The following is a 15179-nucleotide window of genomic DNA, read 5'->3' on the forward strand; positions in this document are numbered from 1 at the left end:
TAGCCTCCCCATTCCTTTTTTTTCTTTAGAGGACTTCTCTATAGCTAGAACATAGTCTTTTTCAGAAATTTGTATCTAACTTGCTATGCCTTATAGATGAATACATCCTAAATTGCATTTTCCAATGGGATTTCAACCCTTGAATTCCTGCTAAAGTATATCCAAATGCGTGATGATGGTTTTCACAATCACGTTGGATATCTATATGTAGGGCTTCATATTTATTTATCACACTTACTTTTGCAACTTGGATGCTCCTTTGTTTTAGCTGGACATTTAGAAAGGGATGAGGCGACATTACTTAATGCATGTAAACCTTAATTTACTTTGAGATTTTATCTATTTATTTATTTTGGCCACACAGAGTGGCATGTAGGGTCTGCATGTGGGCCAGGCCAGGGGTCAAACCCATACTCCCTGCAGTGGAAGCCTGGAGTCTTAACTACCGGACCTCCAGGGAAGTCCCTACTTATTTTAAATTCAAGTTCCTTAAAAAGGACAAGTTGCTGCTTTTCCTAAAAGTGAAAATAAAGGCATGGACTATACCAACATTTGATGAGATGATTATCTTATCAACCTTCCTGAGTATTAGCTTCTCTTTTGAGAATAATATAAGGACATCACTGTACACTCTCACTTGCCAATTGTTTCAGAAGCTGAAAAAAATGCATTTTACCCAGACTGCAGAACCTCAGAAAAGCAAATAACCACTCACTTAGAACATATTTGATACTTAAAAGGCAGCTTTTACATATTAAATTAGTATGCTACTTTTTTTCTTTTAAGGGACAAGATTTCTATTTGACATAGTATATGCCTGGCTATGAAGTTTGTTTGCTGGTTTTATTTACTTATCTTTAGTGAGAAGAGAGATTTTATTTATTTACTTAGTTTTGGGCTGACCTGGGTCTCCACTGTTGCATGTGGGATTTCTCTAGTTGCAGTTATCGGAGGCTACTTTTTGTCCCAGTATGCAGGCTTCTCAATGCTATAGCTTCTTTTCTTGTGGGGCACAGATTCTAGGCATACGGGCTTCAGCAGCTGTGATTGCACAGGGGCTCAGTTGCTCCAAGGCATGCGGAAACTTCCCGGACCAGGGATCAAATCCATGTCCCTTGCATTGGCAGATGGATTCCTTTATTCACTGTGCCACCTGGGAAGTAAGTCCTATTTGCTGAATTTAAATTGTAGAAATGTTGCCATTACTTTTTAAAGCAGTTGTCCTGGAACATTAGTGCTAAACTGTTGAACCCCACCCCTCGAGTTTCTCTATTAGTAGGTCTAGAGCCCAAAGTTTGCATTTCTATCAGCTTCCTGGGGTGATGTTGAGATGGCTAGCCTGGGTTCACACTTTGAAACCTGGCTGCCCTATGGGTTTGGCAGGAAAGGGAGGTCTGTGTCTTCCATATTCAGAAAGTTATAACTACTATAGTTAGGCCAGGGCCATAACTTATAAGAACTTTGTATGATTCCTTAAGGCTTTCAATCTTCCAAAGTTGATTCTTATCATCTCTTTCCCCACACTGTTGTTAAACTGTAAAACTGAAGTAGACTGTTGGTGCTGGGAAGATGCAGATAAACATCCAATAAGCTTGAACAGTGGGGGATTGCCCCAGGAGACAGAGTAGATGGTGGCAGCTTTAAAAAGAAAAAAAAGTAAGTGAAATCATAGGGTCTGCTAAAAGGAAGGATGAGAAGCAGCAGCATGTTACACCCTCAGTCGTGTCTGACTCTTTGCAACTCTATTGACTGTAGCCCGCCAGGCTCCTCTGTCCATGGGATTCTCCAGGCAAGAATACTGGAGTGGGTTGCCATGCCCTCCTCCACCCAGGGATGGAACCCCTGTCTCTAGCATCTCCTGCATTGCAGGAGGATTCTTTACCACTGAGCCACCAGGGAAGCTGGTGAGAAGAAGAGATAGACACAAAAGCAACCCTTCTTGCTGCTCTCCAGCTCTTTCACCAAAGCCCTCAAAGCTCACTGGACTCCACTTAATTGTTGGAGGACTGTGGGGCCGACCCACTTCCTCGTTCCTTCTGCCAATTTAAGTCAAAGGAGAAGCGAGATGCTAAAATAGTCTAAAATAGAAGGTATTTTTTTTTCTGCTTTCTCTTATCTGCCCCTAGGGATAGTTTTCATTCCAGTGAACTTATTTTATTTGGCAGATTAATGTTTTAATATGTCCTTTGATTCATTTTTCAGGGAGCCTTTTAAGAAATATAGCTGTATTTTCCAGGATATGTCAGCCATGAGAACTCTCCTAAGCGGCCTTGAGTTTTTTTTTTTCCTTTCTACTATCTCTACTAACTTCCAAAATGTTTTATACCTTTATAAGATTTTATTTCTCATGATCCCTTTAGAAAAGGTGGTATCAGGAATTTGCCTCCAAGTTTTGTAGTGTAGACTTGAGGGTTTAACTCTGGTTGTTAAGACCTTGAGTAAATTACTTATTTTCTTTAGGACTGAAACCTCACATGTTAAATGCAGACAATTATACTTACCTGGTGGTGTTTCTGGGAGAATTAAATGGGATGCCTCTAAAATACTTAGTACACGGGAATTCTCTGCTGGTACACTGGTTAGGACTATATGGTCTTACTGCTGAGGGCCCAGGTTCATTCCCTGGTTGGAGAATTAAAATCCCACAAGTAGAGTGTCACGGCCAAAAATAAATAGATACATAAATAAATAAAAAGTAAAAATAAAATGGGCTTCCCAGGTGGCGCTAATGGTAAAGAACCCGCCTGCCAATGCAAAAGATGTAAGAGATGCAGGTTCGATCCCTGGATGGGGAAGATCCCCTGGAAAAGGGCATGGCAACCCACTTTAGTATTCTTGCCTATAAAATTCTATGGACAGAGGAGCTTGGCAGGCTTCAGTCCATAGGGTCACAAATAGTCAGACATGACTGAATTGATTTTGCAAATGCAAAAAATTAAATAAAATACCTAGTACAGTGTCTGGTTCACCTTCAATGATGTTAATTTGTATGATCTTTGTTTTGTTCAGTCGCTCATCATGTCAACTCTTTGAGACCTCATGAATCACAGCACGCCAGGCCTCCCTGTCCATCACCAACTCCCGGAGTTCACTCAAACTTACGTCCATCCAGTTGGTGATGCCATCCAGCCATCTCATCCTCTGTCGTCCCCTTCTCCTCCTGCCCCCAATCCCTCCCAGCATCAGAGTCTTTTCCAATGAGTCAACTCTTCGCATGAGGTGGCCAAAGTACTGGAGTTTCAGCTTTAGCATCATTCCTTCCAAAGAACACCCAGGGCTGATCTTCAGAATGGACTGGTTGGATCTCCCTGCAGTCCAAGGGACTTGCAAGAGTCTTCTCCAACACCACACTTCAAAAGCATCAATTCTTCAGCACTCAGCCTTCTTCACAGCTCAACTCTCACATCCATATGTGACCAGAGGAAAAACCATAGCCTTGACTAGACAGACCTTTGTTGGCAAAGTAATGGCTCTGCTTTTGAATATGCTATCTAGGTTGGTCATAACTTTCCTTCCAAGGAGTAAGCAGCTTTTAATTTCATGGCTGCAGTCACCATTTGCAGTGATTTTGGAGCCCCCCAAAATAGAGTCTGACACTGTTTCCACTGTTTCCTCATCTATTTCCCATGAAGTGATGGGACCAGATGCCATGATCTTCGTTTTCTGAATGTTGAGCTTTAAGCCAACTTTTTCACTCTCCACTTTCACTTTCATCAAGAGGCTTTTGAGTTCCTCTTCACTTTCTGCCATAAGGGTGGTGTCATCTGCATATCTGAGGTTATTGAGATTTCTCCCCGCAATCTTGATTCCAGCTTGTGCTTCTTCCTGCCCAGCATTTCTCATGATGTACTCTGCATGTAAGTTAAATAAGCAGGGTGACAATATATAGCCTTGACATACTTCTTTTCCTATTTGGAACCAGTCTGTTGTTCCATGTCCAGTTCTAACTGTTGCTTCCTGACCACATATAGGTTTCTCAAGAGGCAGGTCAGGTGGTCTGGGATTCCCATCTCTTGAATAATTTTCCACAGTTTATTGTGATCCACACAGTCAAAGGCTTTGGCATAGTCAATAAAGCAGAAATAGATGTTTTTCTGGAACTCTCTTACTTTTTTGATGATCTAGCGAGTGTTGGCAACTTGATCTCTGGTTCCTCTGTCTTTTCTAAAACCAGCTTGAACATGTGGAAGTTCATGGTTCACGTACTGCTGAAGCCTGGCTTGGAGAATTTTTGAGCATTACTTTTACTAGCGTGTGAGATGAGTGCAATTGTGCGGTTGTTTGAGCATTCTTTGGCATTGCCTTTCTTTGGGATTGGAATGAAAACTGACCTTTTCCAGTCCTGTAGCCACTGTTGAGTTTTCCAAATTGTTACTGCTACTCAGAAGCAACTCTTTAATTCTTTTTCCCAATTGCTTTAACAAGAACAGTTTTGCCCCAAATCTATACTTGTCACTGTCGGATTTCTAGTTCTTTTATGTTTCTTGATCTAAACCTAGTACAAGGGTCTTAGTTTGTGCCCTTGAATTCATATCTAAGCAAAGCAAAGCAGGTTGGCAGGTGGGGAGGCTCCTAAAAGTGGTCTGCTTCCCATGGATAATCAAGAAAAGAATAAACAAAAGGCATTAAGTCTCTAGTTGAAGAGATGAAAGCTAAATTATTTAAAGATTTAAATAAGAATTAGAGACAAAGATATAAGTCACTTCAAATGACCCCAATTTAATTCATCATCCTTGAAAAGTGAAAGTGAAGTTGCTCAGTCGTGTCTGACTCTTTGTGACTCCATGGACACCAGGCTCCTCTGTCTATGGGATTTTCCACGCAAGAGTACTGGAGTGGGTTGCCATTTCCTTCTCCAGGGAACTTCCAGACCCAGGGATCAAACCTAGGTCTCCCACATTGTAGACAGACGCTTTACTGTCTGAGCCACCAGGGAAGTCTTTTTGATGGGCATCATCCTTAGGACTTTCCAAAAAATAAATCTGATCATTTCACTTCCCTGCCCAAAACACTCACTCTCCCCTCACTGCCAGGTAACTATGGCCCTATTTACTCACCAGTTTTTTCAGCAATATTTATCTTCCTCATAGTGGTTTAAGTCTTTAAAATACTTCCAGATCAGGTCCCCTCTTTTTCTTCCTTCCAGAGACCTAACTATGGGCCAACTTCACTGATCAGAGATCACTTAGCAGAGATCACTCACTTTGGGGACTGGCTTCCTTATCTCCTTCTGTCCCCATACACACCCCAAAATAAATACCCTGTCTCTATTTGCTATTAACAGTCTGTAAAGAACTCTCCTGCTTGAACCAGCTGTGAGTTTTCTAAAGCCAGCACCAAGGACACCTAGGACTCTGGAAGTAAATTCATGACAGAGGACACAATAGATAATACTTTAGTGAATGTCTTCAGCAACAAGGAGACTCATCCAGCTCAGCAAAAGGGAGTCTCTGGGCCTAAAGGTGCCTTTGGAGAGGGAGGGGCCAGATAAGGAGTAAAACCTTTGCTGAGCGGGGATTAAAGGAAGGGGACATGAAAGGGTGGTGGGGGAGGCCTACTGGACAACCTTGTGAACTGTAATACAGCCATTAAAAAAAAAAAATCTGGGACTTTCCTAGCAATAATGCAGGAAGCCAGGATCACAGGGATGAAGTGGAAGCTCGGAGCTTAGGAAGGACTCCTTGTGAACAACTTCAGGAGAGAAGGGTAATGTGAGAGACTGGCAGATGACAGCCCTGTGTAATCTGATATATAAAAATACTAAAATGTGTCTACATAACACGTGGAGAAATAAGATAAGAAACCTTAAATGGGAGCGATGTGGAGACTTCCACAGTGTTTCTTAAGCAGCATATCCAAGTGACTTTGGTCTCCATTTCATTTGCTTTGGAAATGCAGCCTATCCTAAAACAACATTTATCTAAAACACTATGAAGTAATCTAACACTCATGGGAACCAGAAAGACAGTGCCACAGAGGTGAGTTACTTATCTTCTCAAATATTGACTGTCCGATTTTAAGCAAGACAACTTGCTCTGTGTGATCTTTCAGCTGACAAACTGCAAGTCACGTTGTTTTTTGCTATTGTTTGTTTTTTTGTGGGTTGTGTGTGTGTGTGTGTGTGTGTGTGTGTTTGCAAGTCATGGTTTTGATGGACTCATTTGTATTTAGATGTCTATTTAACATCAGTCAAAAGCATTTACTATGTCTTGGCCTGTTTCTTAGGCATTCGCAATAGTGAATGACAGAAGATGCCTGCCCTGTGAGAATTTACAGACCAGAAAGGAAAAGGGATTAGTAAACACAGTAAATCTAGTATGTCTGATCAGTACCAGGGTGAGGGCAAGGGGAAGCAGAATACTGTAGATACTTACACAAGTCCAGAGAGTCAGGGAAGTCTTCTTGGACGATAAGCAGATATTAGCTAGGGAAAAAAAAAAAAAGGGAGGGGATATTCCAGGCAGTAGGAATAGCATATCCAATGAATAGCATAAAAGCCTAATTTAGTGCTCTCTTATTCATAGATTAATAGTTTTGATGAGTTCCCAAAGGCTGAAATGCAAAAGGTGACATTTAGTAACTTAAAATTTTTTCACTTAAAAAGACCATGCTTTATTTTCTGATATGGATACCTTTCTTACTTTGGGGGTGTTAAAACATCATCTTTGCCCCAAAATGATAGTGACAGCAGATGATAATGTAATTCTTTAAATAACGTCTTTGGCAAAATAAGATTTTCAAACTTGTGTTGATTCCTAAATTTTACTAGTCTATGAAATAGAGAAAGAAGTTCATTCTCTCACCCTATATAAATTTTTCTTTTTTTTATCTCTCCCTTTCTTGGTTAACACAATTACTCAAAAAGTCTACAGGGTGCTGTGATTTGTTAGTTCAGAGCAAACTGTTCAGGTAACAATTGAACTAAGGGATGGGAATATAATCCAGCCCTTTGAGGACTCTAGTTGCTTGATAGTTTCCTCTATAGAAAGTACCTTCTGAACTCTTAAGCACTCCAAAGATCTGACATTCGTCACTCGCAGATTTATTTTGAAACCCAGGTTTCTGGATTGTTTTGACATATTCCTTAAGGTGTTTTTTTTTTTTTTTTTAATAGTGCTTTGAAAATTTTATAGGTTTTAGAAATTAATTTGATAATTATATATATCACAGGCAATTTAATATACCTATATATCTATCTATCTAAGGACTTCCCTGGTGGCTCAGACAGTGAAGAATCTGTCTGCAATGTGGGAGACCCAGGTTCGATCCCTGGGTGGGGAAGAGCTCCTGGAGAAGGGAGTGGCAATCCACTCCAGTATTCTTGCCTAGAGAATTACATGGATAGAAGCTACAGGCTATGGGGTCGCAAAGAGTCAGATGCGACTGAGTGACATTTTCAGAAGGCAGGAGGAGAAAGAACAATTCTCACTCCTTGCCCCACTCTCCCTGTTTTCTATGTATGTGGCTTCCCTGGTGACTCAGATAGTAAAGAATCCACCTGCAAAGTGGGAGACCTGGGTTTGATCCCTGGGTTGGGAAGATCCCCTGGAGGAGCACATAGCAACCCACTCCAGTATTCTTGCCTGGGAAATCCCAAGGACCGAAGAGCCTGCCAGTCCATGGGGGTCAAAAACAGTCAGACCCCACTGAGCGACTAAACAACAAAGTTATTCCACTTAGTCCTCTTAACAACCTTTACATTTTTTGGAGATTACGATGCAGAGAAGTTAAATAACTTGCCTAAGGACACAGAATGAAGAGTTGGGTTTCTAAGTAGTTGGGAGTACCCTATAGTTTAGCATATTAACAAGATGAGAAAGTGCCTTTACAAATTCAAGATGTCAAGAAATACCTCCTAGTTTCTTGGATGGGAACAGCTTCACCAAATTTCTGGGAAAATATTACTAAACATATATATGTCCAGATTTGAAAACCATTAGCTATTAACATTGTCCACTATCTAAAGCTTGCATTTAGGACCAATATTTACCTCCTTTTTTCCCTCCTGAGTACTCCCTAGATCACCCTAGTGTAAAAGAGTAATTTCTTAAATCCATTTCTCTCTTAAAGGAATGATTTAAAGTGGGAAACACACACATACAATAGAAAACAGTGGGAGGAAAACCCCTTCTAGAATATGTGAGTTCAACTTTCTGTTAACTCTATTCTACTGATTTTAAGAAGCATTTAGAAAGGGTCCAGCTGCTGTCTGGGAAGGCAGTTAATAGTGGCCATTTCATAGTGTATGCAAATGTTAAATCACTATGTAGTACACTTGAAACTAGCATAATATTGTACCTCAAATACATTTCAATGAAAGAAAAAAAAAAAGCAGTGGAGCTGGGAGACAGGAATGAATTTGGATCCTAACATTTTGTTAATTTCATTTTTTCTATTTTGTAGATGAGTCAGTTTAAGCTCAAAATTTTTGAAGAAGAAAAATTCACCTGATTTCTAATCTAATGCTCGAATGACTGATGGTGTACGGGAAATGAACAGAGCAGATGAGTAAGGGTGGTGGGGGGTTAGAAGGATATCAGAAAATCTAAATCTAGGGCTATGGTAATTTTAAGGATTTACTTGTTTTCCTATCTCCATTTTGAGTAATGCAAGAGGTTTCACATCCCTAGGGAAGTAATTACCATGACATTTACTTTTAAGCACAGTTCTATCTGCAGAATCCTAGAAAGAAACGAATGTATCTATTTACCATTATTTTTGATGCACTGATGCATTTATTCAAAGAAAACACTTTCATGTCAACGCTTTTAAATAATTCAGTCTTACTTATCTTTTAAAGTATTTATTTCACATGTAACTACCTATAATTATTGTGTATAAATGAAAAAATAACCTAAAAGCTCAGTTTAACATATTTCATTCAAACAACAAATATTTTTCTCCTATTGCTCTATGGTGAATTGTACTTTTCCCTTCATTTCTATACCCTTTGGCTCAGCAGTGTTTTGCAATATTGATGACCAGCTAAGCTCAGGATATTTATTTCCATCTGGTAGAGTTCAACTTCTGCCTCTTGTTTGCTTTCTCCATCTGCCCAGCTCACCATCTTTTTTTTTTTTTTTCTTTTCCCCTCCTCTTTAATGGAGTTCGGGTTAACCCTCTCGCAGGCCTAATCGTTTTAGCAGGCTCATGCCTTCGTATTCCCGCGGCTCCCCCGACCCCCCAGTTTGGCAAGTAGGACTTCAAGTAACCTTAAATGTCTGCCCTAGTACTCTCACAACCTTCAAATTTTATCTTTATTTTCTTGTTTTATAAAGAACAGCAAAAGGCGAAGGCTGAGACAGTTACTTACTTTAGAAAAAGAAACAACCTTCGGTTTTGTGCGTAAACGGTGTAAAATGCATTATATAGATTTTTTTCTGTTTATAGATTAAACGTTACGGTTACCATACTTATCTTCAGTAACAGGCTTTCTTATCAGTTTTAAGATGGGTTCAGTAAGGACTCCATTCTTCTCTCCTTTTGACTCTTGATGTCACTGAACAGCAACCATAAAAGGCTTACTAACCCTCGAGAGCCGGTTCGCTCCACTTTTCTCCACACTCCCTGTATCCTCAGCACTGGTACCCGCACCCCGCTGCTCATCCTGCCCGTGGAGCCAGCCACGTAGACTAGGCGTCGGGGACAGGATGTAAACACCGAGTACAGTCAGCGGGCCACTGCCATGCAGACGTATCCGTGCCGCTGGCGCGGGTGTACACAGCCTAAGCCGGGCTGCTTTTATCTGCACAGCATTAAGCCTCCTCGCAGGCTAGCCCGGGCAGAGTACTCTTGCAGAGGATGCGCTGGCGCGGTGCCTGGAGTTGCTGGAGCGGGAAGGAGGAGCTAGGGCTGGGGGGGCGGGGCTTTCACACGCGCACCCCTAGTTTCCTCCTTCCCCCGCCACTTGCTCCCCCTTCTCCTGCTGCCACTCCGGGGTTTATTTGTTTACAAGCGGATTACGTCAGCTCCTCCCTCTCTTCCCAGTCTATGGACCCGCCCCCTGGCTCCTTTTTCCCGCCCCCTCCGACTCCGAATCTGCTTGCGTCACAATGGTGCGATCTCTGGATTGGCTAGACTCGGCCGTCACGCTCCAGCTACGCCACTTCCTTTCCGTGGCTCTATAAAAAGTGCTGCACCACCCCTTTCTCTCTTAGCCCGTCGGAGCTGGAAATGCAACTGCTGGGAGCTTCGGAGGCTGCGGAGCTGGAGGCGGAGGCGGCTGGGGAGGTCCGAGCGATGTGACCAGGCCGCCGTCGCTCGTCTCTTCCACTTTCCTGCCGCCTCCTGTGTCGAAAATAACTTTTTACTATAAAGAAAGGAGAAAAAAAAGTAGCCGTACGCCGCTCACGCCCTCTCTCCCTCTCAGCCCTCTGACTTGTGAGGGAGCCCGGGGTGGCCGCTCCTCCGTCGGGGCCGCGCCGCCGAGCCCCGGCCGCCCCGGGCCGCCCCCGCCCGCCGCCCCCATGCATCCCTTCTACAGTCGGGCCGCCACCATGATAGGCGAGATCGCCGCCGCCGTGTCCTTCATCTCTAAGTTCCTCCGCACCAAGGGGCTCACGAGCGAGCGACAACTGCAGACCTTCAGCCAGAGCCTGCAGGAGCTGCTGGCAGGTGAGCGGGCCGTGGTGGCAGGAGGGCGAGGGACGCCGCGGGGGGAGGGACGCGGCCGCACTTGCCGGGGCCGGGCCGTCGGGGCCGCGGGAGTGTCCGTAGCGCCCCGGGCGACCGCGCTCGAGTCCGGCCGCGGGATGGTGACTGGCGCGCAGAGCGGCCGCTAACGGCGGGTCCCGGGGAGGGTTTGGGGATTAGGTCGAGGGCGCTCCCTGTCCCCCCACGGTTGGCCAACGGAGGGGAGAAGAAAACTGACGCACAACAAAGAAACTAAAGCCGACCGAGGCGGGAGCTGCGGTCCTCGGACGTTCCGCGGATTTCGGGGGACAAAGGACCCACGGGGCTGGGGTGGGTTCGACGCTCCCTCCCCCGACTCCGATACAACAGTTGCGGGCTCGGCTGTCGGGCCCGGGGGTAAAACGGCGCGGCTGCCCCGAAGCCCGCTCGGGACGGACGTGCGGTCTCCCCGCGCCTCCTAACCCTGCCCATTAATCATCGGATTTGTCACTGGCACAATTACAGCCCTGCCCAGAGCGTGGTTTAGGGTGGCTTGTTTTCCTTCCCTTCGGGGTTAACACTCCGGCGGCGCTTCTCCTCCAAAGTCATAAACCCCATTGTGTGCGGCCAGGGTTGGGTGGAGAAAGTAAACAGGTTCCCGCCTGGCCGCCGGTGCCGTCCGGCTGGCGCAGGCTGCGCGCCTGATTCCCGTTTTGGCGGCTCAGCCGGTTGGTTCCCGGAGATTGTTTTGTCCCGTGCAACTGTTATTTCTAAAACCCTGCCCTGCTCGTTTTCCATCCACGCACATCCGCGAATGCGATGCTGGGCTTTTAAAAAAAAAAGTTGATATTCGGCATTTTCACTCAAAGGAGCCAACGGAAGGAGGAGACTAAGGCGGGAGCCGGCAGTAACGGCGTCTAAGCATTGTTTTCTCTCTTTTCTTCTGTAGAACATTATAAACATCACTGGTTCCCAGAGAAGCCCTGCAAGGGATCAGGTTACCGTTGTATTCGCATCAACCATAAAATGGATCCTCTGATTGGACAGGCAGCGCAGCGGATTGGACTGAGCAGTCAGGAGCTGTTCAGGCTTCTCCCAAGTGAACTCACGCTCTGGGTTGACCCGTACGAAGTGTCCTACAGAATTGGCGAGGATGGCTCCATCTGTGTGCTGTACGAAGCCTCGCCAGCAGGAGGTAGCACCCAAAACAGCACCAACGTGCAAATGGTAGACAGCAGAATCAGCTGTAAGGAGGAACTTCTCTTGGGCAGAACAAGCCCTTCGAAAAACTACAATATGATGACTGTATCAGGTTAAGATATAGTCTATGGATGGATCATCTTATAATGGATGGATAAATTTGATTTTTGCTTTGGGTGGGCTCCCCTTGGGGATGGATTATGGAATTTAAACCATGTCACAGCTGTGAAGATCTGGCACAAGATAGAGTGGTAAAAAAAAATTTTTTTAAGTGACAGTGCCATAGTTTGGACAGTACCTTTCAATGATTTTAATAGCCTGTGAGTCCAAGTAAATGATCATCTTATTTGCTAGGAGTGAAGTCCTAGGATGGTTTCAGTTTCTCCCAGACATGATACCTAAATTTTTACGTCAGTCCCTTTAATGCAAATTTGTATTTCTTTGCAGTAGAACTTGCAGAGAAAATTTGCACTATTACACTTAAAAGTTGTTATCCTTTTTGGCAGCTCAATAGGAAAGCTCAACATTTTAAACATGGTAATACTGGAAATTTTATGACAAGACTTTTACCTAGCACTTAAATATGTATAAATGTATATAAGACAAACGAGTAAGCATGACCTGGGGAAATGGTCAGACCTTGTATTGTGTTTTTGGCCTTGAAAGTAGCAAGTGACCAGAATCTGCCTTGGCAACAGGCTTTAAAAAAAAAAAAAGACCCTTAAAGACACTGTCTCAACTGTGGTGTTAGCACCAGCCAGCTCTCTGTACATTTGCTAGCTTGTAGTTTTCTAAGACTGAGTAAACTTCTTATTTTTAGAAAGTGGAGGTCTGGTTTGTAACTCTCCTTGTACTTAATTGGGTAAAAGTCTTTTCCACAAACCACCATCTATTTTGTGAACTTTGTTAGTCATCTTTTATTTGGTAAATTATGAACTGGTGTAAATTTGTACAGTTCATGTATATTGATTGTGGCAAAGTTGTACAGATTTCTATATTTTGGATGAGAAATTTTTCTTCTCTCTATAATAAATTGTTTCTTATCTTGGCATTTTAATCAATCTCTTGTCATGATTATAGAGGTTCAGCTAAAAGAAATACATTTCTCAAAAGACTCAAGTTCTGTAAGCCATGTGAATGTCAGTTGCACACTGGTCAAGCTGAAAAACATTTGTTAAGGAGTAAAGATGATTTTTGTATACAAATTTAGGTGTTAGAGGGGTAACATACTTTTTCTAAGAAAAGTTCTAAAGTTGAAACATTGGACACAGTCCCAAGCTAATGGCATGAAATGAGGATGAGACAAAGGTAACATCAACCAAAAAGAGTTACTCAAAGGATTACATTTCACTGCTTCCCTGTTGAAGTGAAGAGAGAAACGTTCCATTCTGGCCCACCTTTGAAAAAGTTATTTTGCCCCATGAATTCCTTGTTCATTTAGAAAATCCTGGGGCAGGTGACCCATAGTCTTAAAAGACCAGACTAATCACTGCAGAGATTGGTTGCTTTTTTGCCTTTCGTCAGCTGCAAGATTTACATAAAAAATCACTTAAGCTGGAATTCAACAAAAGGTATGTTTGAATTTTTATTCTCAAGTTGAAATGCTGAGTTCTTGATGCATCATTTTCAGACTTCAGATAAATACAAAGAACCTAAATGAAACAAATGAACACTTCTTGCTGGAGTGTAGATTGCCCCACTAATCCGTATGATAAAGCTCTTTCATAATTCTTTGGCTGTAGGAAGAATAACATGGTTTTTCAGTACAAGTTGAAAATGAAAAATTTCTTGAGTTGTTCTCTACGCACGTATGTAACTAACTGTCTTTTGGGTGGTATTCATGTAAACATGTTCAAACTGGAAATAACACAGTCTAGGTTATTTGGAAATCAGTAGTCCGAAGTAAGTTTGGAGTTTCATTTCTCCCTGTACATTCTGATTTTTGTAGAGACAAAGGAATACCCGGCTAAACAAGCAGGTATTTAGAATACAAAGGATGTTTGTGTACTTTTACCAGCAGGCTGTCCTTGAGAGTTTGAATTAAAACCATAACACATGGACTACCCTTGCCACTTATTAATGGTGTTATTTTTCAGTCTGTTTTTCGGAATCCTATCCCCACCCCCTCTAGTTTTTCAAACAAATTTACAATAAAATAGCTGGTAGTATGGTTTTTACACAGATCTTAACCCAGTGCTGACTGCTACTGTTTACCAACTACATTTCATCTGGTAACTCATTTGAAGTTGTGTGTGCCTGTGTTCAGAAGCTAGTAACTGGTAAAGCTTTGCATACTGGGATCTGGGGCGAAGGATGACTTTCGAGCAGTTTAGGGGGATATATTTTAGTACCTAAAACTTCTGTCAAGGCTTTTCTCAGATGGGGGGTCATTCTTGAAGATACTGACATCAGACTTTTTAGTACTGTAAAGAAATTTGATGCAAGGAGAACTTAAAACAATTCAGGTGATGCCTGGCATATAAGGAACTGGTAAAATTTCCTCTTTAAAAGGCTTACAAACATCACTAAGACCTAGCATCCAGCTGTTTCCTGTGACTTTAACCTTAACATTCCCTGGACAATTGTCTCCAGTTTAGTAACTATTTAATACATCTTTTTCATTGCTTCTGAGATTGTTCTACTGAGCCATTTTGATAAAGGTTTGAGTCTCTTGTATGCACACGTGTGTGTCAGGCCTATACACATAGACATTTGTAACAGTGTGTTGTGTACTTTTTAAAAAAACTTTGTGATAGAATTTAAAGGGCATTTTACACTGCTTGAGTTAAGAGTTTCTTAGGGATCCTTTCTTAAAAGGATCTGCTTTTTTTCTCTTTAACTGCGTTCAATATTGTTAGTTGCCACTGGCCCCAAGATTCATATTTATTAGCACTAAGTTTAGAAATAATTACTTTGAATTTTAACACGTAGTATTTAAATCGCTTTCTTTTCTTCAAATGTAAATACTGTCTTGCTCTATAATGCAAGAATGAAGAAGGCTTAAAGTTGATTGTATGGACAGAGTTAGCCTATTTCCTGCAGGATAATGGGGCTGTTTGCTTTACCCCTGCAATCGGGAGTAACAGTCACATGTTAATCACTCTTAATTTCCAATATTTTTGTAATGATAGAATGGGTAGGCCACTAGAAAATTGCTTTCTGGTACAATTGCACAAATGATTTCTCTCACATTGTAGGCAGACACTTTACCGTCTGAACCACCAGGGAAGTCCTTAAGTCACTATAACTCAAATTGCAAGTAATGTTGTTTTGTATAGGTGTTACACATCACAGGATTGGCCTTCAAATTAAAAAGCAGCAGTATGCCTGACTCTTCTTGAGTTTCATGACCAAAGGTTTCAAACTCC

At 42.5% G+C, this 15179-nt stretch overlaps 1 protein-coding gene and 1 long non-coding RNA gene across 2 annotated transcripts; one reads left to right on the plus strand and one right to left on the minus strand.

Moving 5' to 3' along the window:
* Positions 1 to 682: 682 nt before the first annotated feature.
* LOC129655403 (uncharacterized) lies at positions 683 to 9852 on the minus strand. The gene is made up of 3 exons (XR_008715987.1): positions 9530 to 9852; positions 6375 to 6424; positions 683 to 1638 (listed from the first exon to the last, which is right to left on the minus strand). It is a non-coding gene; the product is annotated as an uncharacterized LOC129655403 (long non-coding RNA).
* A 289-nt stretch (positions 9853 to 10141) lies between these two features.
* On the plus strand, positions 10142 to 12868 carry BTG1 (BTG anti-proliferation factor 1). The gene is made up of 2 exons (XM_055585779.1): positions 10142 to 10614; positions 11561 to 12868. The coding sequence occupies exons 1-2, from the start codon at positions 10467 to 10469 to the stop codon at positions 11926 to 11928; spliced, it is 516 nt and encodes a 171-aa protein (XP_055441754.1). The 5' UTR covers positions 10142 to 10466; the 3' UTR covers positions 11929 to 12868.
* Positions 12869 to 15179: the final 2311 nt, after the last annotated feature.

Source organism: Bubalus kerabau, chromosome 1 (assembly GCF_029407905.1).
Source record: "Bubalus kerabau isolate K-KA32 ecotype Philippines breed swamp buffalo chromosome 1, PCC_UOA_SB_1v2, whole genome shotgun sequence".
Lineage (NCBI taxonomy): Eukaryota > Metazoa > Chordata > Mammalia > Artiodactyla > Bovidae > Bubalus > Bubalus kerabau.

Bases quoted from the DNA above. Each gene is read 5' to 3' on its own strand.
- BTG1 (XM_055585779.1), top strand. From the start codon at position 10,467: ATGCATCCCTTCTACAGTCGGGCCGCCACCATGATAGGCGAGATCGCC. The intron at 10,615-11,560 runs GTGAGCGGGCCG...TTTCTTCTGTAG, and splicing joins CCTGCAGGAGCTGCTGGCAG to AACATTATAAACATCACTGG.